The sequence below is a fragment of the Lygodium microphyllum genome, chromosome 13 (genome assembly GCF_053477565.2).
Source record: "Lygodium microphyllum isolate KBCC chromosome 13, Lygodium_microphyllum_v1.1.10, whole genome shotgun sequence".
NCBI classification, from domain to species: Eukaryota; Viridiplantae; Streptophyta; class Polypodiopsida; order Schizaeales; family Lygodiaceae; genus Lygodium; species Lygodium microphyllum.
This window is the reverse complement of record NC_141147.1, coordinates 51,041,195-51,062,959: the sequence shown is the minus strand read 5'-3', so window position 1 is coordinate 51,062,959 and position 21,765 is coordinate 51,041,195. Positions and strand designations below refer to the sequence as shown.

Sequence of the window (21,765 nt, the reverse complement as noted above, 5' to 3'; positions counted from 1 at the left end):
GGAGTCCTATGATTTGGCGAAACTGGTGATGGAGGAGATTAACAGGCCCTCGGTGAGAGATAATTCCAAACTCTCTTCCAATGCTCGTGCGGAGTTGACCAAGGCTCGGTCTCATTGGGACAAACTGAATGCCAGGATTCAATCTTTTCTATTTGTCTTGCACCACAGCCGTGATAGCTCACATCGAGCACTTGACGGTGGCTCATGAGATATGGCTGGAGCTTGACCAGATGTACAACCGGATGACCCTGATAAAGAGGGTTTCATTGGAGGTGCAGATGCGGACTTTGTCCGTGAATAAGTCTTCTTCGCTTTGGGAACACATCAACAAGCTTCGGCAGCTTCAGATGCAAGTTCAAAATGCGGGGAAGCCTATTTCCTCTGAAGACATTGTTAAGAAACATGGATCTAGAGCTAGTTAGCTATGGTGGACGCAAATCAAACACACGATACATTATCAAAATGAAAGATTGTAACTCAAGTGAATTAGGTTCCAAGATAGATTAGCTTGGACTCATAAACACAATCTTGAGTGAATCAAATTGATAGTGCCATTACATGAAATGAATGTCAAGTACATGCCTTTATAGCTTTTTGGATAGTACCACTGTACCTCACTGTGCATATGGGATTTTGGACATCTCTTCTTAGAGCTTCTAGAGCATACATCTTTGTCATATCTCTCATACAAAGCCACTTATGGGCAAGCCTCTTTTGGACATACATTCAGCCTCTATGGGCATACATCATTTGCTATTCTCAACACCCCCCCTCAAATGATGAGTCTCTACCCTTGCTGGCTTTTGCCCCCCCTACATGTAGACATGGACCAGGAGACTAGCTCTTTGGCAGCCTAGTCAAGTTAAGGCTTGAAACTTTACATTTTTGGTAGGGTTTTAACATCCACTATGGGAAACAAGATTCACTATGGGAAATTAAGATCCACTATGGGAAAAATTCTTTGTTGACAGCAGCGAAAATTTCTTTATCCTCTTCATGCTCTTTGCCTTTGTTGTGATTCTTGTCCCTTTGTTGATGCGTGGTACTTCTCCTTTTTTTTCTTTGTGCTTTTACAAATGAACACATTGATGGGTACATGGGCTTGGTTTGACAAACTCTCATACATTGAAGTTCGGGATACATGTTTTTTTTTTTTTTGGGATTTTATTTGGCTCAATGGATTTTGGACAAGTGCAAGAATGAATAAATAAGTGTGAGAGAGAGAGGATGAGCTAGTGTGAATGGACTTTAAGGGCTAGGGTTTTTAACCTTAGTATTAGCCTTTTAACGAAATGAATGTAATGTAGAGCTGCAGCAGCAACATGTTGGTTATCCAAAAAGTCAACCTGGTTCATTATATCCATCCTCATAGATGTTTCAATTTGAAGAGTAAGTATCGATAGATGAACCACCTAGTGAACAACAAGCCAACAAATTCAAAGAAGTTGGGAATGAGCGGCAGCTTGTCAATCGCCCCTATGAGTCCAGCCGATGCCCACAAAACAGTCAATCCCGCAAAGCCCAGCCCGCCAATGGCTAGCTTATCTTCTGCTTTGTCCCAAGCTTCCTGAATAGACTTCAGTACACCTTGCACAGCCTCAGAAGGATCACTTGACTCCCCAGTTGCCATGGCAATAGTTCTCAATCCCCTCCCATTCTCTGAGGACTTGTTGGAGAGCGGCGAGGAGGCAAGGCTGCAGGAGGAGTTTCGCTGGCAGACAGCTGGTGGCCGATGATGGCGGACAAGGGGAGGGAGTCCTTGGAAGAGAAGGCAAGCAAGCTTCCGATTGAGACGGAGGAGGGAACCGGGGTAGCGGTGGCTGAGATAGAAACCATGGCTACACAGCTCGTCCTTTTCTTCTGCCTCCTTCTTCATCGCTCTTTCTTCCTTCATTCTTCCTTCCTCTGCTGATGCTACTTCTACCATTTTTCCTTCAAACCACAACCCTTCCCTTACTTCCAAGGGCAAAAAATTAGTGAACTACCTTAACCATATACATTCCATAGCTCGGATCTGCAAGGCTCCACTTTTCTATCAGAAATAGGACAGTGTTGCGACTCGCCTAGAGAACCTCCATAGCCTTGAGCTCCTTCACCTTGTACAAGATAATGGATGTGTGGATGGCTTAAAGAAATTGAGAATGGAAAAAGGATTTAAATTATGCAAGGAAGAAGTAAGAGGTGTCCAATAGCTATCTAGCTCAGCCAAAGCTCTGATACCATGTTAAGAAACACGAATCTAGAGCTAGTTAGCTATGGTGGACGCAAATCAAACACACGATACATTATCAAAATGAAAGATTGTAACTCAAGTGAATTAGGTTCCAAGATAGATTAGCTTGGACTCATAAACACAATCTTGAGTGAATCAAATTGATAGTGCCATTACATGAAATGAGTGTCAAGTACATGCCTTTATAGCTTTTTGGATAGTACCACTGTACCTCACTGTGCATATGGGATTTTGGACATCTCTTCTTAGAGCTTCTAGAGCATACATCTTTGTCATATCTCTCATACAAAGCCACTTATGGGAAAGCCTCTTTTGGGCACACATTCAGCCTCTATGGGCATGCATCATTTGCTATTCTCAACAGACATGGCGATCACTTTACTATCCCAGTTGCCGCCACGATTCGCTACTTTTTATTCCGCTCTTATTGCACCAGGGCGGGAGTCAACTCGTCAGTGGGAAGAGTTGGTTCCTATGGTCTTAAACTAGGCGGAACGATTGAAGGGACAGAATGCTTCCAAATCGGAGGCATTGGTTGGTCAATGCCTCTTAGAAGAAGGGGAAGGACCAAAAGAAGAAAAAGGAGGACAACAAATCCAAGAAGGACAAGGAGAAGGAATCGACTTGCAATATTTGTGGAAAGACCGGTCACTAGAAGAAGTATTGCCCCGACAAAGACAAGAAGGATACCAAGAAGAAGGACATGAAGGATTCTGGAGCGGTGGCTGCACCCTCATCAGCTGCTTTTCTACACTTAGTAGTCATTGAGGACTCTACATCGAAGACTTCCGATGTTGCGATGACAGCTCCCCAAGCTCAAGAGTGGATCGTGGACAGTGGTGCCTCACGGCACATGACTCCTTCTTCCGTTGATATTGCCCATTTACAACCTTCACGTGGACAGATTCTCATTGGAGACAGCTCTTCTGTGTCTATTGCAGCGCAGGGTGAGATGCAGCTTATTCCAGATGGACGTGGTGGTACCCACACCTCTAAGGTGTTGCATGTGCCAGGTTTGGGGTATCATTTACTTTCGGTCCATAAGATTTGTGCTCTTGGTCTCTTGGTGGAGTTTGATAGTGATACTGTTCGAGTCCTTGATCGTGGATCGATGAGGGTTCTCTCTACAGGGTATGAGGAGAATGGCGTCTAAAAATTGAAGTCTTCTTCAACTCTTACTTCTCTTCTTCTTACTTCTCAGACACAGTCCAAGTTATGGCGTGCTCAGTTTGGCCACCTGAACTACGAGTACCTTCGGAAGGCATCGCGAGGGTCGCTTGTCCGAGGATTGCCGGACATAGTGGTGAGCCATCAGCCATGTGTCTCCTGCATTCGTGGGAAACTGCATCGGGATGCGATTCCCAACAAAGCTTCTAAACGATCTACTTCACCCATGGAGCTTGTATCTACGGATCTTTGTGGCCCGATAAGGACTGAGTCCCTGAAGGGGAGCTTGTACTTCATGTTGATCGTAGATGACTACAGCAGAATGACTTGGGCCTATTTCTTGACTTTGAAGTCAGAGGCTTTCTCTCACTTCAAGGATTGGCTTCTCTTTGAGAAGAACCGTTCTAACCGGCGACTGAAGACCTTGCGTTCAGACAAGGGAGGTGAATTTATGTCTAATGAGTTTGCTTGTTTTTATGCAGATAGGGGCATTCACCGGAGTTTACTAACACCAACACTCCCCAAGAGAATGGCATTTTGGAGCGGAAGAACCGAAGTGTGATCGAGATGGCATGCACCATGATGGAACACCGACAGACACCTCAGTTTCTATGGGCCGAGGCAGTGGCTACCGCAGTTCACATCCTCAATCGATCTCCCACTTCGGCCATTGACAAGATGACACCTTTTGAGGCTTACTTCGGGACTAAGCCTGATGTCTCTTATTTCAGGATCTTTGGGTGTGACACTTATGTGCACATTCCGAAAACACAGCGTGATAAGTTCAAGGCGACTTCCCGACGACAAGTTTTTGTTGGCTATAGCTCCCAAGGTTATCGTTTGTTTGATCCCGTCAAGCCGGATGTCTACAAGAGCCGAGATGTGCAGTTTGTGGAAGTTCCGCCCACAGAGAGGGGTGAGGAGCACCCCGTCCTTGGAGATCCAGGGAAGAGTTGGGCTCCCGAGACAGTTCCTTTGGGGCCAGAGCCTCTTGATGGAGATTCTTCTTCTAATTCAGAGTCTTCTCTTCCACTGGCAACCCCCGAGGAGCTTCAGCCGGTGGATGTTCCTGAGTCTTCAGCAGATAGAGAGCAACGGGGAGAGGTTCGTCCTCCTCCTCATTCGGCCCGTGACACACTCCGAGATTCAAGAATCGAGGGGGTCCCTGAGGAGTGGAAACAGCAGGATGAACCGCGGAGGTCACGCAGGAACCAGGCACATTCTTCGGAGCTTGTTTGCTCCAATTATTGGTTGTTGACCCGTGTTATACAAGATCGAGAGCCCACTTCAGTGAAGGAGGCCTTGCAGTCTGATCATTGGCGGAAGGACATGGAAGCCGAGTTGGAGGCTATTGAGAGGAATGGCACTTGGTCTCTTGTGCCTCGTCCCTCTCACAAGAAGGTGATTGGTGTCAAGTGGGTCTTCAAGACCAAGTACCTTAGCGATGGTTCCTTGAACAAGCACAAGGCTCGCCTTGTTGCTAAAGGTTTTGCCCAGCGCCCCGGCATTGATTTCCATGATACTTTTGCCCCCACTGCTCGTATGGCGACTATTCGAGCTGTTCTTGCCTTGGCTGGCCATAGGAGATGGCCTGTTTATCAATTGGATGTGAAGTCGGCCTTTCTTAATGGTGACTTGCAGGAGAAGATCTATGTTGAGCAGCCTCCTAGCTTTGGATCCTTGGATGGGAAAGTTTACAAGTTGAAGACGGCCTTGTATGGCCTCAAGCAGGCTCCCCGTGCATGGAACAAGAAGATTGACATGTTTCTTCAGTCGAAGTTGGGATATCGGCGCTCTACGGCCAATCCACAACTTTATGTGCACACTTCCGAGGTTGGTCGTGTGTTGTTTGTGTTATATGTTGATGATTTGATTTTGACAAGGAATCATGCACAAAAGGTCCGAGAGACCAAGACAGCTTTACATCAAGCATTCGAGATGATGGATTTGGGGCTTCTTCATTTCTTCTTAGGTCACGAGATTTATCAGTCTCAGAGGGGGATTTTCATCTCTCAACAGAGGTACATTCAGGAGCTCTTGGTGACTTTTGAGATGGAGACTTGTCGGCCCATTACTACTCCTATGGATCCGAATTGGAAGGCCACTTCACACTCAGATTCTCCCTGATGGATGCTTCACGCTACGGTCAGTTGATTGGATCCTTGATTTGGCTTCTCAACACTGGTGTCGATCTTTGTTTTGTTGTGGGTCTTTTGCCAGGGTTTATGATGGGACCCAAACATGTGCATTGGCAGGCTGCCCTGCGAATTCTTCGGTATTTGAGGGAAACCTCTGATTTAGGGATTTCTTATCCCGCAGGTACAGATGTTTCAGATATGGTTCTTGCAGGTTGAAGTGACTTAAATTGGGTTGGCGATGTGGACCACCGCTGGTCTACTACAGGCTACTGTTTTATCTTGGGTACAAGTGTTATCTCTTGGAGTAGCAAGGAACAGCCCACAGTCGCCCTTTCTTCTACTGAGGCGGAGTATCGGGCTGCGTCTTCCACCACATGTCAGGTTGTGTGGCTTCGGAGATTGTTGGAGGAGCTTGGCTGCCCCCAGCCTCGTCCTGCTCTTCTGCAGTGCAACAATGAGAGTTGCATTGCCTTGGTACGGAATCCTGTATTCCATGCTCGGACGAAGCACATTGAGATCCAGTATCACTTCATTCAGGAGAAGCTTCTGGATGGGACCATTGATGTGGAGTATTGCAAGACAGAGGATAATCTTGTAGATTTGTTTACGAAAGCGCTTCCCCAAGCTCTGCTTCGGCAGCATTCCAAATCCCTCAGTCTTTTGACCTGTCCAGGATCTGAGAGGGGGTGCTAGCTAGTCATTTTGTGGACAGTGCGGACGTCAATGCCACGTCAGCAGGTGCCACGTCAGCACCTACAGTCAGACAGGTTACTGCAGTCGGACAGTTTTTACTGCAGTCAACTGCATTTAATGCAGCGGACCTGCTGCAGTTATTTCCTATTTTTTGGCTATTTATAGTCGGTTTTGTGGCACACTTCAGCATTCATTATTTTCAAATTTTGATCTTGAGATATGTTGGCTGAGACAAACTGTGCTCGGGCTGACGGAGATCGAGGTCATCAAGTCAGAGACATACGCAGATATTTCCTCTGCCCCCTTGTGTGTTTCTGCACTCCTATACAACATACTACACTGCAGATTTTCTGTGTTTACACTGTCTCCTTTTCTCTCTCTCTCTCTTCTCTCTGTGTTCACTCTCTTTCGGTCTTTGTCCTACGCTTCCGCATCGCTGCACTCTGACAATGTAAGCCTTTAAAGTTTAATGTTAGTGGCTCAATATGGGAGTCTCATCCTAATATACTTGAGTTCCAATCATGAGTATCCCTAGCACATATACCGGAGTATGGGCACTCTTTATTCCAACCCATTGCAAGTCCACCATTAGTTATGACCATTCATCACTAGCCAACTCTAATGCACTATCTAGATATCCTCAAAGCTTAAAGGAAAGTAAACTAAGCTAATTACATCTGCAAATTTTATGCAAAGGATGCAAGTCCTTTTTTTATTGAGTTGTGACAGCCCTCTAACTTTATCTGCTCTTAGCTGAAAAGCTTCTTCATATGGTCAAAGGACATAGGTGATATAAACAACTATAAATAAGTGTATGAGGGGAGGCCCCATCTATGCTTAACCAAGTAAATCCCTTTGGCAACTTTGTCATCAACTATTGACTTTGATACCATCATCATCATCTTGTCGCTTTCACCAACATTAACATTGCCACCTTTTGGATTGATGATGATCCTGCCTAACAACCTCAGCCTATCGACCAAACACTTTATAGCCTATACCACAAATAGATAATTATAAGCAATTCGAGGCTATGTTGATTCCTATTGTTACCATCAGCTGAACTGAATACACCACCCCTTCAGCCTTTGTGCACCATCTGCCCCTTCCATCTCCTCCTCAACCAAGGTCCCCCCGACCTGTACACTGTCCAACCAACTCCCATCTATCTTTGATTGCAACTTGCACACCTTCTGCCTTCTCTAGTGTGCACTAATTTTTGGCATGCACGTTGTTCCACCTCCATGGCTTTCTCTAATTCCCATCTTACAAGATAACTCAACGTTTGTTAGCATTGTACATTTCCTGGGTAACAGACTTTACTAACAAAAAGGTATTTCATTCCTGAGTTTGCAACATTTAATGCAGCCAATCTGTATTTATGGCAGTTAACGTTACTGGTTGACCTACTATTTTTAAATTTTGTTGCATTTGTTTGGCCTATTTATAGGCTGCTCCTCTCTACTTTTCATTCATCAGGTCCAACAACACTCTACTTCCTGTTCGAGAAAGGGAGACTATAGCACTTTGCTAGTTGCCCACATCCCATGCCTTTGTGCAGGCTCTTGAGCCTGAGCCTTGATTGTGTTCTTGCATTCTTTTTCATTCTTGTGTTTACAATAGTTCTATCAACTCTGTCTCTTTGCTTCCATTGCTCCACACATTTATAACATGCTATCAAAGCACAAGACTCTAGGTTTTGGTGCTGGCAGCTATTTTGAACTGTTGTTTCAAGTCTGATCATGTGTGTAGACTGCTCCAGAATTTGCATTTTGCTGTTGTCCTGATGTGGGGCAGGACTGGCCAATAACTTCCTCAACTGGGCAGCAGTTTTCAGCATCAGGGCAGCCTGTTTTGACATTGCTGAACCTGCATTTTTGCTGTTGTACCTGCACTTTGACTGTTCCAGCCTGCATTTTGTATGTTCAGCTATAATTTCCAACACAGTTGCTGACATTTTGATCTCTTATGCAATCATCTCACACTTTTTTCGCAGAGGTGACCAAATGGACTGCTGCAATTCAAGCAGCCATATCTTTCACTGACTAAGCTGCCCAAAAAATATAAGTTTGGGATCAACCACCAACCATTGGACAACAAAAATGGCCATTTCATGTTTGGCTCCCCAGTTAGCATACAAGCAAGATGTGTAAGAAGTTCCCACAAGATAGCAAATAAGCCATGAGTATTCTCTGAGCTCTATGTCAACCTTGCACATGGGCCTTCAAGTTGTTATAAGTTGTCATGGTGAACTACACGTATAATAGAAACCCAAGAAGATAAGCTCACAACAGCTTGAGCTTACTTGTAAGTCAAGGTAAACAACTGTTTCCTATCTGTTGCACATATGACCTATTAAAAGGCGACGACTAATCTACCTGGCATCATGGTTTTACCAGATTTCCAAGCACGGGGATGCGTACACTGAATATTCAATAAAGGGCACATTCAATTGACCTCATTGCTTTAGCTAATTTCCAAGCACCCTATGCTGAATATTTAGCAGTGAATATGTAAGAATCGGGAACTTTTGTAGAAAAGGTTGTGTGTGGGTGGCATAATTGGCAGTTGTTTCCCCTTTACATTTGACTTCTGCCTTGCCCATTTTACAGGCAGTAGCAACAACAAAAAACAACAGAGTAGCAAAGAATACGTTATACTCACCATCTATGCGACCCATGCATGGAGAATTCAATCGTCTAGTTCCACTTAGACTAGTGGCTTGAGAGAATGAAGCTCTAAACAAGAGTAATGAACATCTCGTATATCACATTGATCCCTCACTCAGTTCAACTCTTGAGAAGAAAATGATCACAAAGTTGCGTGTTTCCAGATGACAAGCCTATCAAGAATTGGGAAAGCTTGAGAGATACACTCTTCTCGATGATCATCAAGTGCATGTCACGAATAGGCCGAGAGGAATCAGTCTGTCGCCAATCTTCAATGCTGACACAACCACAAAGGAACCTCAAGTGGGGCTTGGGGGTTTCTTTCTTCCATAGCGTGCCAGTTCATTGTCTCTTCTGCTTCTCCAGCTGTTCTTGAAGTGTTTTAAGATTTAAACTGTGCACTTTGTTCATTCTACAAGTGTCATTTCAGCCACTAGGGCATGACATTGCAATAAGGCTGGCTACACTGCCATTCTGCCCGCCCAATCTGCGCCCAGTTGGTAGCGCCAGAAAAGTTGACTTGTGTCGCCACTTATTAACACACTAGGCTACACTTGGGAGAGGTGCGGAGGGGCAGAGCCCTCGACCCGCAGGGCCATTACGCTGAAATACCCTACACGATTTGAAGGACCGTTTGTAGCTAAGTTTTGCACTACTTGCTCTGGATTTCAATCTAGTGATAGATCTATGGTGTTCTTTTGGCTCTGCATGGTCTTTGGGTCAGTTTCGGGGTCTACACGTTAAAATTTGGAAAATTCCAAACTCGGCCAATTAGGTCCGAATTGCAAGGGCCGAATGTCCTATTCGGCCCCCGTCCGAATGGCCAAGGGTCGAATGAGAAAGAGCCGAATGTAACTGGTCATCCGAATGTCAAATTCGAACAGTCCAAATGTGGTTGTCTGAGGGTCGAATGGCCGAACGGCCAAGTCAGGTGGGCCGAATGCAAAGTTGGTCCGAATGGTGAGTTCGGCCGTGTTAGCTTGTCCGAGTGGGGTGGGCCAAGGGCCGAGTCAAGTGAGCCGAATGCAAACTTGGTCTAAATGGTCGATTCGGACGAGCCCAGCGGTGGGCGTTCAAGTGGTAGTGGGCCAAATGGCCGAATACAGGGTGGGCCGAGGGCCAATTCTAAAGACTCGGCCCAGAATCGCCGTCACTCGAACGAGCTGAACGCAACGGGTTTTTCGCCAAACTTCCACAGAATTCGTCACGCCGAACGATCGAGGCCTTCCCACTAGTCGAGCACCTCCAGATCTTAGCTACACATACAGGAGGAGGTGTGGGAGTACCTCTAGTGGGCAACGAACTCCTCGATGACGAGATTGAAGCAGGTCCACGCAATGAAGCTCTCTCTCTCCCTCTCTCTCTCTCTCTCTCTCTCTCTCTCTCTCTCTCTCTCTCTTCCCCTAATCCCTGAAATGCAGAGTGAAGTCTCCCTTGCCACTCCTGGCCTCTTATTAATTACCCTACCCAAGTCTGCATTCACCTTAACCTTGCTCCCCTTACCAACATTTAACCCAAAATTTTATTTTTTGCCTTTCTTTTCCCTGTTTCAGCCTATTATACAGCAACAGAAACCCTACTGTGTGCTCAACTATTTTGCTCCTATCCTACCTAAATGTAAACAAAAATCATAAAGAAAGTACCTACACTACTCCAACCTACCTTTCCAAATCCAAAAAACCAAAAACTTACTTGCTAAGGACTTCGAATACCTCTTCAAACTCCCTCGCTTCCTACCTATCTACCCCAAGCACCGATTCGGGGAAAACCCTACTTCAATGCTCAATTCAGAGCGCGCAAGCACTCAAAGCTTGAATCCGTTGGTCCCGACAACGGAACCAAAATGTATGCGATCAACCACCAAGACCCACAGACTGCTTATTGTTTCAAGCGTCCCAAGCCAAGCACTAATGGCTCTCTCTCACATAGCCGACGCACTATCCATCTCTACGAGTGTAGTAAGCTTACCTCCATGCTCGATCGAGTTGCCTCCTCTCCCAAGCACTCCGGTAGCTCCACGATCCAAGTGTAAGCTTCAAGCAAGCTCCACGCTCCAAGCTCCATTGCCGCAAGCAAGAGAAGAGAAGAGAAGAGAAGACGAGAGGAGAAGATGGAGAGCTTCTCCACCACAGTCCCTCATCCTCACACACTCACTCCCTCACACTCCCTCTCTTAAGCACAAGCTCAAGCAAGAAAGAACAAGAAGAATAAGAATAAGAGGAGAAGAGCTACTTTTGGCCACACACAAGAATAAGCTTCTTATTCACTTTTCAACTTTATATACAAAACCCTAAATCCCTTTTGGACGGTCATCCCTCTTTTTTACATGGCCGGGCTAGACCCTTCTTTCCATTGTCCTCCTATCTTCCTAGCTTCCTTCCTACCACCCATCTGCTTTACAATTTGCACAGGTGAGAGCCCGGCGCTCTTAAAATAAATCATCATGTGCCTTGCGCTCTTTTACAAAAGTATTGACTTGCGCTTTTTCTTGTGCATCTTTCTCCTTGATTTAGGACTTTTATGCACTTCTTGTGTTTCCATATTTTTCATGGCGCACCTTCATCTTCCGTTTCACTTTTGCCTTGGCCTTGTCTTCCACTTTAGATTTCCACCTTGTTCATCTGAGGGTTAACACCTGTATCCCCCCTTAGGACTTTGAGGTCTCTCCATCTCATTGTAAGGGTTGGTAGGATTTCCCAAAACTTGTTGCTTCCTCTTGATGATATCAATGGTCCCCTCGTGAAAATCATGGGATTCGCAGGCTTGGAAGGTTATTTACAGCCATGATGTTGTTTTCCACGAGGAGAAAATGCATAAGCAGCTTAAACATGTCATTGAGGTACGTAGGGTGATATTTCAAGAGGAGCCTCCTGCTACTATATAGCCAGCTAGATAACCTACAGTAGTTGTGGCTGATGCTCCCATGGCTTAGATTCCTGCTAATGCTCCACAATATGTACAGGCCCCATAGTCTGCGCTCTACTAGAGATACATGACACCTTGCACGGTTTGAGCTCTCTATGGATTATGTTATGGTGACCGATGTTGGTGAGCCTCTTATGATGAGACCATGCATAGAGGTGATAGTTACTCTTGGTAGAGAGCCATGCGGTGATAGTTACTCCCATGTAGTCAGAGTTTGACTCACTACAGAAAAATCATACGTGGGATTTGGTTCCTTTGCTTAGTGGTAAGCGTGCTTTGCCATGCAAGTGGATGTACAAGTTGAAAAGTATCCCTAGGACGCTCGAAGCTGGCATACAAGGCCGGATTGGTTACTAAGGGCTTCAAGCAGGAACATGGTGTGGACTTTGATGAAGTCTTTTCTCCTGTTGTGAGGATGACTACCCTAGGCTTAGTACTAGCTTTAGTTGCTCATCTTAACTTGGATCTTTATTAGATGGATGTCAAGATAGCATTTCTTCATGGGGACTTGCATGATAAGATTTACATGGAGCAACCTAAGGGCTTTGCAAACCCTGGTAGGAAACACATAGTGTGCAGATTGAGAAAGAGTCTTTATGGCCTTAAGTAGGCACCTAGGGAATTGTATCACAAGTTCAATGCTTTTATACATTGGCATGGATATTCCTATAGTGATATAGATCTGTATTTATACACAAAGAAGGCTCGTGATGGAAGCCTTATGATTTTGATCCTCTATGTGGATAGTATGTTGATTGCTAGAAGTACTCATGATGAGTTGGATACCTTGAAAGGTCAGCTCAAGAAAAGCTTTGAGATGAAGGACATAAGACTGGCCTTAAATATTCTTGGGATGCACATTATGCATGATTGCTCTAAGGGCTCCTCTACATGTCACAAAAGAAGTATATCCAGAAGGTTCTTGAGCGGTTTCATCTACAGGATGTTAAGCCTATTGCCTATCCTTTACCTTCTTATGTGAAGATTAGTTATGCTGATTATCTACAGTCTAATGAGTAGAAGGCGGAGATGGCTAAGATTCCTTATGTGCTTGCAATGGGTAGTTTGATATATACCATGATAGCTACTCGTCCTGACATAGCATTTGTAGTGGAAGTTGTGGCACGCTATATGACTACACCTATAGCAGATGGCATTGGGATGCTGTCAAGGGTATCATGAGGTACCTGAAGGACACAACAGCTATATGCATTTGTCATGATAGCCAGGATATAAGAGTTGTGGGATACACTGACTTTAAATATGCAGGACATGCAGACAATAGAAAGTCCATCTCTAGCTATGTCTTTACCTTTGCTGGAGGTGTTATTTCTTAGATGTCCAAGGTGCAGAAATGCACAACCCTATCTACTACAAAGATAGAGTATACTGCAGTCAACCATTGAGACTTGCAAGGATGCTCTTTGATTAGGCCATCACCTTGGTATTACTAATGTGGTTTCTACACTGCATTCAGATTCTATGAGGACTATTCAATTGGCTGAGAATCTGATCTTCCATGCAAAGATGAAGCATATTGAGGTGCGTTACCATTTTATTTGAGAGGTCATTGAGGACGAGTCCATTGAGCTTGTTAAGATCTCTGTTGACCAAAATCCTATAGATATACTCATTAAAAGTCTCTCTGTGAGTGGTTTGCCTTACTTAGGAAGTTGATGGGCATTGGATGAGATGGAATATTTTCTCATTCTGTTGTACTTATATATATTTGTTCTTTGTCACCTTTTTTCTTATTCTCTCCTCACTAGGGCCACATCTGCCTTTAGCTGGGAGGTTATTGGGGATAAAGGCACTTGTGCCTAGCTGCTCGTGTATTAGTTACACAGACAATACTTGCATACCTACACACTGCACGTAATGGGCACCCATCACTGTCACATCATTCTTTATCCTTTCAGTAATATTTGAATAAAGGAAAGGTTGGTCACACATTGTAGCTATTAGAGTTCCCACATTGTGTGTGTGTCTCTCTTTTGCTCTTACTCCTTCCACCATAGCTCTTGCTTCCGCTCCGTGCTTTCACTTCAGGGCTCACTCCCTTCACATTGCACAATATTCCACATAATTTGAATAACACTCACACTTCAATTTTTTTAAGCATCAACCATTGAATCAACATGTTTTTTTTTTAATAACTTTTGACAGTGTTCTTTTCCTTCTGTTTAGTTCCTTTTCAGCTTATTTGTGAGCCTCAAAATTTTAATAAATTTCAAGAGCTTGTTTTTTAATAGTTTTCCCTCCCATCCTAGCAAATGGTGTATTTAACTTAAGTTCAGTACAAGTTTTACATTTAACACGCTCATTCCCTTCCTCATAAATAATTGAATACCCATGGATATACAATGTTCCATTGTGGAAGAAAACTATGGACATATCTATCTTTTTTCTTTTTACATTCCTCAATAGGCTCACTCTCTATAATAATACCATCTTCAATAATAATTTCTTTGTTTAGGTCTAACGAAACTTCCCTAGCATGTGCTCATGATGATCCTAATCCAAAAGCTTTTCCAAATGGCACACGTAAAGATAGTTGATGTTAGTCAGCTTTGTGTTTACCCATGTGACCTATACATAATTTGTAACATACTTACTTTAGACCATCAAGATAACACACAAAGTAAAACATGATATCAATGATACATAAATAATAAAGCAATAAGACCTTTACCTTTAATAAAAGGCTCAATGTGTAAGCATCGAGGGCAAAATCCAAGTACCAAAATCAAACTTTAAGGCTGAAATAACATGCATACCAATGGCCAATAGTTAGTAGTCAAAGAGTGAAGACTTGACTTATTGTGACTAAAGTCCCAATCCAAAGGCAAAAATAAGACTTAAATTCTAAGGTTGAAGACTAATAATTAATTAATCAAACTACAAAATAACATATTAATTAATATATTAATAATTTCTCTCTCTCTCTCTCTCTCTCTCTCTCTCTCTCTCTCTCTCTCTCTCTCTCTCTCTATGTGTGGACAGCCGACAGCCCCACAACACCATGCTCCAGCAAGCTATTTGTCTCCCAAAGCAAGGGGATTGTGGCACCTCCTAGCTAGGTTGCTAGCCTTTGCCTCCTCCTCCAGGCTAAGCTGACGTCCAATGCCCAGACTAGTGCACGCTCTCTCTCTCTCTCTCATTATGGGTGGCCAGCCCCAAGGTTCAAGCTCCTAGACGACTTGCATTCTCCTCCAACTAATGACGCCCAGACAATCTATATTATTCTCTAGTCTTAGTCTCTGCCTCCTCCTCCAAGCTAAGCATCCAAACTGGTGGACACACACACACACACTCTCTCTCTCTCTCTCTCTCTCTCACAATATGGGTGGCCAGCCCTAGGGCTCAAGGTCTTTGATGATCTACATACTTGCACTTGTGGCATCATAGCGCCCACAGTGGCAGCTCCAGCCACATTAGTGACCTGTGATCTATTGTGCAGTGCCTAGTGGTCACTCTAGCCACATCTCTATTGACGCCCAAAGTGACAACTTGCGACTCTCGAGTCCCCATTCTAGAGTAAGCATGTCGCATGGAGGCTCAATGATGAGAGAGAGAGAGAGAGTTGTCACATGAACTAAGGAGGTTGCTAGTTGGAGCTTGAGTCCCTGTCGGTAGCTAGCATTGCAACTTGCTTGTCAACGACTCACTCAAAGCTTGAAGAATGGAGGTGGCAAGCCAGAAGGATTTGAAAACTCAGCTATTGGTAACTGAAGTAGTGAAGTCTGAGACTTGAGAGATTGTGAAATTTGGATTATACATAGAGTACAGTACTTTGGTGGGAAAGAGCCTCATGTCTAATCTTATATAAAAAGAAAATTTAAACATTAAACCTTTTTTTAGCATTGACAAGTCTTGTGTTAATGTTTAAAATTGCATTTAATGCCCACTAATATTTATTTTGAAATACATTTAGTTTAAGAAGGGCATGTTCTAAGCCCACCCTTCATTTGAAAATTTCCTATGCTAACCCTTCGGGTAAGAATGGTGGATTTCAAGTTTTACTTTTCTTTGCAACTTTGAAAATGTTTTACCCTTTCTTAAAGGGCAAAAAGCCCTTAGAAGGGTTTTGCAACCTTCAAAACCAAGGCTTGATTGATTGTCCACCTCCTTCAACATGAATTGACAAGATGATGGGCCAAAAGAGAGAGTTGGACATCGAGATCATAGCAAAGATATAGAGAGGAACAGCCACGAGCAAGAGAGAGAGAGAGAGAAGGAAGAGGAATGGAGAGGAAAATAGAGAGAGGAAGAGGTAAGGAATAGGGAAAGTAAGTAAACAAGGAAAATAGAGAGGGAGAGACAAAAGGAAAGGATAGAGAGAGATAGGGAGAGGATGAAAACGAGAAGAGATGTAAAGATGAAAGGACAACTCTATTAGGGGTGTTGGATTGGCCTCTCCCAATAAGCGTACCCTCTCCATAGTTTGCCCAAATTCATAGAGTCACCCTTTGCTCTTACACACATGGACCTCTCCAGCAAGCTTTCTCATCTCCGAATTGGAAATCTCATCAAAGATATCTAACCAATCCTCCTTATCAACCTAGATATCTTCATCAAATTGTTGCCTTTAGCGTGATCCAATAAAATCTTTATAAACCATATTCATTGTCTAAATCTAAAACCCATGATCATCTCAACTCTTTGCTCTACCACTACTATCTAATGGACTCCAGGGGTTCACTATATGCATATCCTCTTTATCATGTGTGTTCAAGGCCTATTCATAAACATCCTTATATATGAATTTTCCCTTGTAAAACACAACCCTTTTTTATTCAATCTATAAATAACCCCTTGATATGATATCCTTTTGTATGTAAAAAATGTAGTAAAGTAGTTTTTCAAAAATCCCTTATTTGAATCCACGTGACATACACATATATTTATGAGTGACCCATTTGACCCTACAAGTATACAAACTTACAAGATTGACAAAGAGTGTAAGGAGCGTGACATGGATGACGTGTAGAGCTTACATATGATATCCCCAAAATAGAGAAATGCTAGAGTTTAGAGCAAGGGAGTTGGGAACAAGATTGATTGCGCAATTTATGTGCCACATATAATGATCTAAGCCCAGGTTCTTCTCATTGTACTCATAATGTATTTCAAAGCCATAGTTAATAAATTGGCTATTATTCTCAATAGATTAAGTTATAGCTATAGCCACTCAGTTTTCAAACATCTTGTGGTGCTTCTTCATAACTCAATTCAAGGGTCCTAATAATGATACCCTAGAGAGGAATTTTTGTAGGAAGCATTCCCTTCTATGATGGAGCTTGGATGAAAAATGTATATGCTAAAGCTATATGAGTTGATATGAATTAGTATCAATTTAGGTATTGGATTACTTTAAAGATAGAAAATCAAATTGATAGAGTGTTTCCCTAAGATAGGATAAGATGAATCTAGCCTTAAGTAGACTAGGAAGAGTTCGATATGATCTATAACCTTACCCAATTTGATAATTGGAAACACTATCGATGATAATGAAATTCAAAATAGAAAGCTCAAGACATAGGGATGGTTAAGTAAAACGATTTGTTAAAAGGAAAGAAGATTATCTATACCCTAGGTTCTTACATAAAGAGACTCTTTGTAATCTTACAAATCATGGGGAGGTAATCCCCTAGACTCTTCAAGAGATTATAATTTGTAAGATCTTTTAATGATCTTTAAGTATTTCAAGCTAGAAAACTAGAGCTTCTCAAGAATAAAGATCAAGATCATAGTCAAAGGCCTTAGGATCCAAGGATCCTAAAGGTATGATAAATACTTCTCCCTAAGTTTACAGCAATCTCTACAAGATCGATGGAACTCCAAGTTGGAAGGATGCTTTTAGAGGAATTTTTGTCAATATTGTGAAAGCATGTGACAAGTCATATGTTATATTCTTCTATGGTTTGCATGTTAAAAGGCAAGATTTTCCAATGATTTGCCAATGTATGAAAAGATAGGTGTTGAGCATACCAAGGTCGAGATTAGGTGGAACATCGGAGTCGAGTCATACAAGTTGGGAAGAGGAAGTTTGTGTGCATGTGGCCCAAGTTAAGGAAGTAAGTGACTTGTTTAAGGCTTCCCATGCCTAAACTTTAGGGAGGGGGATGTGAGGCTATTGAGAGAGACAAAACCTGGTGCAAAATGTAAGAGAGGTAAGTAGCAAAAAATGTGGCATGTTTTTGGAGCTCTTAGAGAGGTCACTATAGCTCATGAGAAAGCTGGAGCAAGAGGAAAACTCAATGGAGTGAACCCAATGACATCCTGGGAATTGCTTGAAGCTTAGAAGTTGGATCTTGGAAAGTTTATACTATTGTAATAACAGTAACTAGTAGTGTATCTACTGTCATAAACATTCATAGCGTGATTCTAAGTCTTCTAGGGCATCTCCTTCATGTATATGATACTCTATTGATGCTAGATTATTGCTCGAATAAAAATCCATGGTTTTGCAAAGGATTGGAGGAGCAAAGGCTTGCATTTTCACAGCTGTGATAATAGTGAATAGGAGGGCATGTGCTATCACAAAGGTTTCTTAAGGTGGTCCGAGGCCTTTAGAGGCATCTCCTTCATATATCTAGTGCTCTTGGGATGATAGAGCATTGATAGAATAAGAGTACATTATTTTATGAAGATTTGGAACATCATAGGGATTCTTTTTTTTGCTATAATAAGGCTTACTACAACCAAAGTAGCAAGAGGTGCATCTAATGTAAGAGCATTAAAGTAGCAAGAGTTGTACCTTCTATGGATTACCTTCATAAGGATACATACCTTGTGGTGGCAGTCCAAGGTTTGATATGCTTCCCCTCCTCCAAGCACCTTGTTGGCATTGCCCATGTCTGGAAGAGCTGCTACCATGACCACTCTGACTCCATAGGCAAAAGCTGTTAGATAGAACAAGCCTCTCAGCAGTGAGGTTTCAAGTGCACATAGGCTTCATCTAAAAGATTAGACAAAGATTCATAAGAAAGAAGCCTTGATTTGCTCAAATGCTAGCTAACATTGATACTTCTATTAGAAATGATGATGCTGATGAAAAATGTCCTACAAGCAAGCCATATTCCACAAGAAGTTAGATTGGTCTTAGCTATTGAATATCCAAGGTGAACCAAAGTACCAATCCATAGATGGTCTCAAGAGAACTCAGGAAGTCACTTCTTCAAATCCAATATGCCCAATGATTCTTATTAATTTATTAAGCTCCAAGAAGTCAATACAAACAAGATCATTTTTTAGTTTGCTTCTGCTGATTCTGTGCATCATGGAATTCAGTGTGATCTCTGTTGAATACATCTCCTACTTCTTCCACATGTCACTGTGAGCCGGCAGCCCTTAACTTACCCATTGCTGCTAGTGATGTTTGCACTGATGATTGTACTCCCAAACATGTCTATCCTCATGCTTTTTCACAAGGCCTGTGATAGGGGATGCTTCAAAGGAGAAAGGCATACACTATGTTGTTAATTGATGTCCTAGACACAGTTTTGATAGTGATTGTGCATCAAAAATTAAGATTTTTGTTGGTGAAAATTGGTACCTGAGCAATGTAGGAATCAATAATTTCAAATGATGTGTTCCTGCTCCCTCAGCCATCATAACCTATTTGAAAATTTAAAATTAGCACCATGTAAAGTTACAGATTGTGATCCTTCACATGATGACTGAAAATTTTGGAGTTAGTATATAGATAGCATTACAAAGAAACCAAATTCATTGTTTATACACTCATACATACAAAGCTTTTAGTTGGTTACACCTTAACACCAACTAATACTACAAAATCACAGAAAAACCTATCAATACTATTTTACAAAATCATAAGGCAGCCCCTCCCAACTTGCCGTGCCCATCCTTACTTATCCTCAACCTGACCCACCCGTCTCCTTTCTAGTGTATAACTTTCTATACATGATACATCAGCTCCCTACCCTACTATTCCTTCCTCGAGCTCTGTCTTCGACTTTCCTGCCCACCACTTAATACCTCTTGACTCACCACTCCAACCTTTTCTGGCAAAATAAAGTGTGCCTAATTATATTATTCAAAACCATTAAAGAACTACCAAGGGCTCAATAGCATAACTAGAGCTGAAAGCTGACATCACACATCATGAATACAAGGCCTCCCAAGGCAATTTGGGGGGATTGGGAAAGAGAAGCCAAGGAGCTAGGCAAACCCAGTATGGAGGAACAACTACCCAAGTTCTGTTGATGTCAAGCGTCTCCCTGAAGTTGCTCCCAACCCACAAAGAGAGTGGATAATGGAATTGTCATGCAATGAATGGCTCTCCCTGCTAAAGATTGGCTGCAATGGACCTTCCAGATGTGCCATTGTTACATAGTTGGACATCATGGACAGGTATCGTGATATAACGAAGAAGTGTCTATGTATCCTTAAAAAGGAGTTCATATATGACGTACCTCTCCATATCAGTGCATCCTCCTCCATATCAATGCATCGATTCCGGTAGTACTAACTGAGTTCTTATCCACCAAACTAATGAGAGGGATCAATCCGAGCAATCTCTCAATCTCTACTTGATGTTCCTTGAAATGGGATCAGTGATCCAGCCCAAATCTAGCAAGTACAAATAGCTCTTCTTTTTGCAACTATCCACAAGGATATAATCCCTCTTCATTGCCTCTTCAAGTTCCTCTAATGGTTCCCTAGTCTCGGGCCACAAGCCTTGAGATCTGAGAGCTACAGTTACTCCAACAAGTTACCTATCAGTTTGAGATGCTGGGTAAACTGCTTGCAGTTCTTCTTGTGCATGTGAGCATTGCTTGCTGCATTTACAATCAGAGCTACCAGTTTGATAAAATCTAGGCCAGTGAGCTGGGCAGCTGTGGCGACTTCCCCTAGAGAGTTCCAACTCTGATGTAAGGCATCTCCCTTTGAAAGTTTGTGCTTTGCCAAGTGCAATCTGAATGATGAGCCTTTGGTGCTCTCACTAATCAGGAATCATGCAGTATGGAAGTGCTTTTGTTAACTGGTCACAACGATGATAATGATGATGTTATGAAATGCCCAAATGCATTAAAATAAAGGGGGCAGGAATACACATAGAAAATCTTACAAGTAGCCTTACTGCGAGATCAAATCGGACTGCTTCAGCAAATTCGATTCCTATTTCCACAACAAACTCGACTTCAACAATAAGAATTGATCCAAGAAAGAGGGGAGCAGGATCGAGAATGTAGAGCAAAGAATACAAAGAGGGGCATACTTCCAAGGAACTTGCAAGATTCAAAATGGAGAGAACGGAGGCAGACTGCAAAAACAACTTATCAGGCTTGCGACAGTAAAGCTCATGGTAGGGTCCAAGGAACTTGCAAGATTCAAAATGGAGAGAACGGAGGCCGACTGCAAAAACAAGTTATCAGGCTTGCGACAGTCAAGCTCATGGTAGGGTTGCACCGTATGATCCACGCACAAATCGTACCTTGTGTCTGTAGGAGTTATAGCAGATCGAGCATGTAAAACGTATCAAGAATCTACAGCTTGTACGGAAGAGAGATTATTTATTGTGCCTTTGGAATGTGGTGCACAGGGTTTGAATTCACAAACACCCATAACTCAACCCACACCTAAACCACTACACCACAACCCCATTGTTGGCATATATGAGCTAGAGCTTAGTATTGGAGGGTTTAAAAAGATCTTTAGTCCTTCGTGGTTCTAGCCACTCTCTATGTTGAAAATTCTATATCAGTTAGAGCTAATTGGTCATGGAGGCTTAAAAATGTCCTTTTAATCATTCTTGGTTCTAGCCATTATCTCTGTTAAAATCCCATAGCTCTTCCCACACTTGAATGCTCTTTTTATATAACTAGGCAATTGTAAAGAAGATATGACAAGACACATTTCCACAATCAACACTAAACCAAATAGAGTTGGGAGCTATCTAGGTTAAGGTGAA

At 42.7% G+C, this 21,765-nt stretch overlaps 1 protein-coding gene across 12 annotated transcripts in view; it reads right to left on the bottom strand.

Moving 5' to 3' along the window:
* Positions 1 to 21,453, bottom strand: part of LOC148026607 (uncharacterized) — a 146,687-nt gene extending 125,234 nt beyond the window's left edge. For 3 of the 12 annotated variants that reach the window (XM_087691059.1, XM_087691060.1, XM_087691061.1), the window contains exons 1-6: positions 21,289 to 21,452; positions 21,073 to 21,209; positions 20,923 to 20,972; positions 19,384 to 19,445; positions 18,618 to 18,730; positions 14,518 to 14,584 (exon numbers count right to left, since the gene is read on the bottom strand). Coding sequence is in view for 5 of the 12 variants with exons in the window: in XM_087691052.1 (XP_087547178.1) it covers positions 18,618 to 18,711; positions 19,384 to 19,442 (153 nt within the window). In the remaining 7 variants the exon portion in view is untranslated. Of the gene's footprint in view, positions 1 to 14,517; positions 14,585 to 18,617; positions 18,731 to 19,383; positions 19,446 to 20,922; positions 20,975 to 21,072; positions 21,210 to 21,288 lie in introns of all 12 variants that reach the window. The other 9 variants (XM_087691062.1, XM_087691063.1, XM_087691064.1 and 6 more) reach the window with 7 other exon arrangements.
* Positions 21,454 to 21,765: the final 312 nt, after the last annotated feature.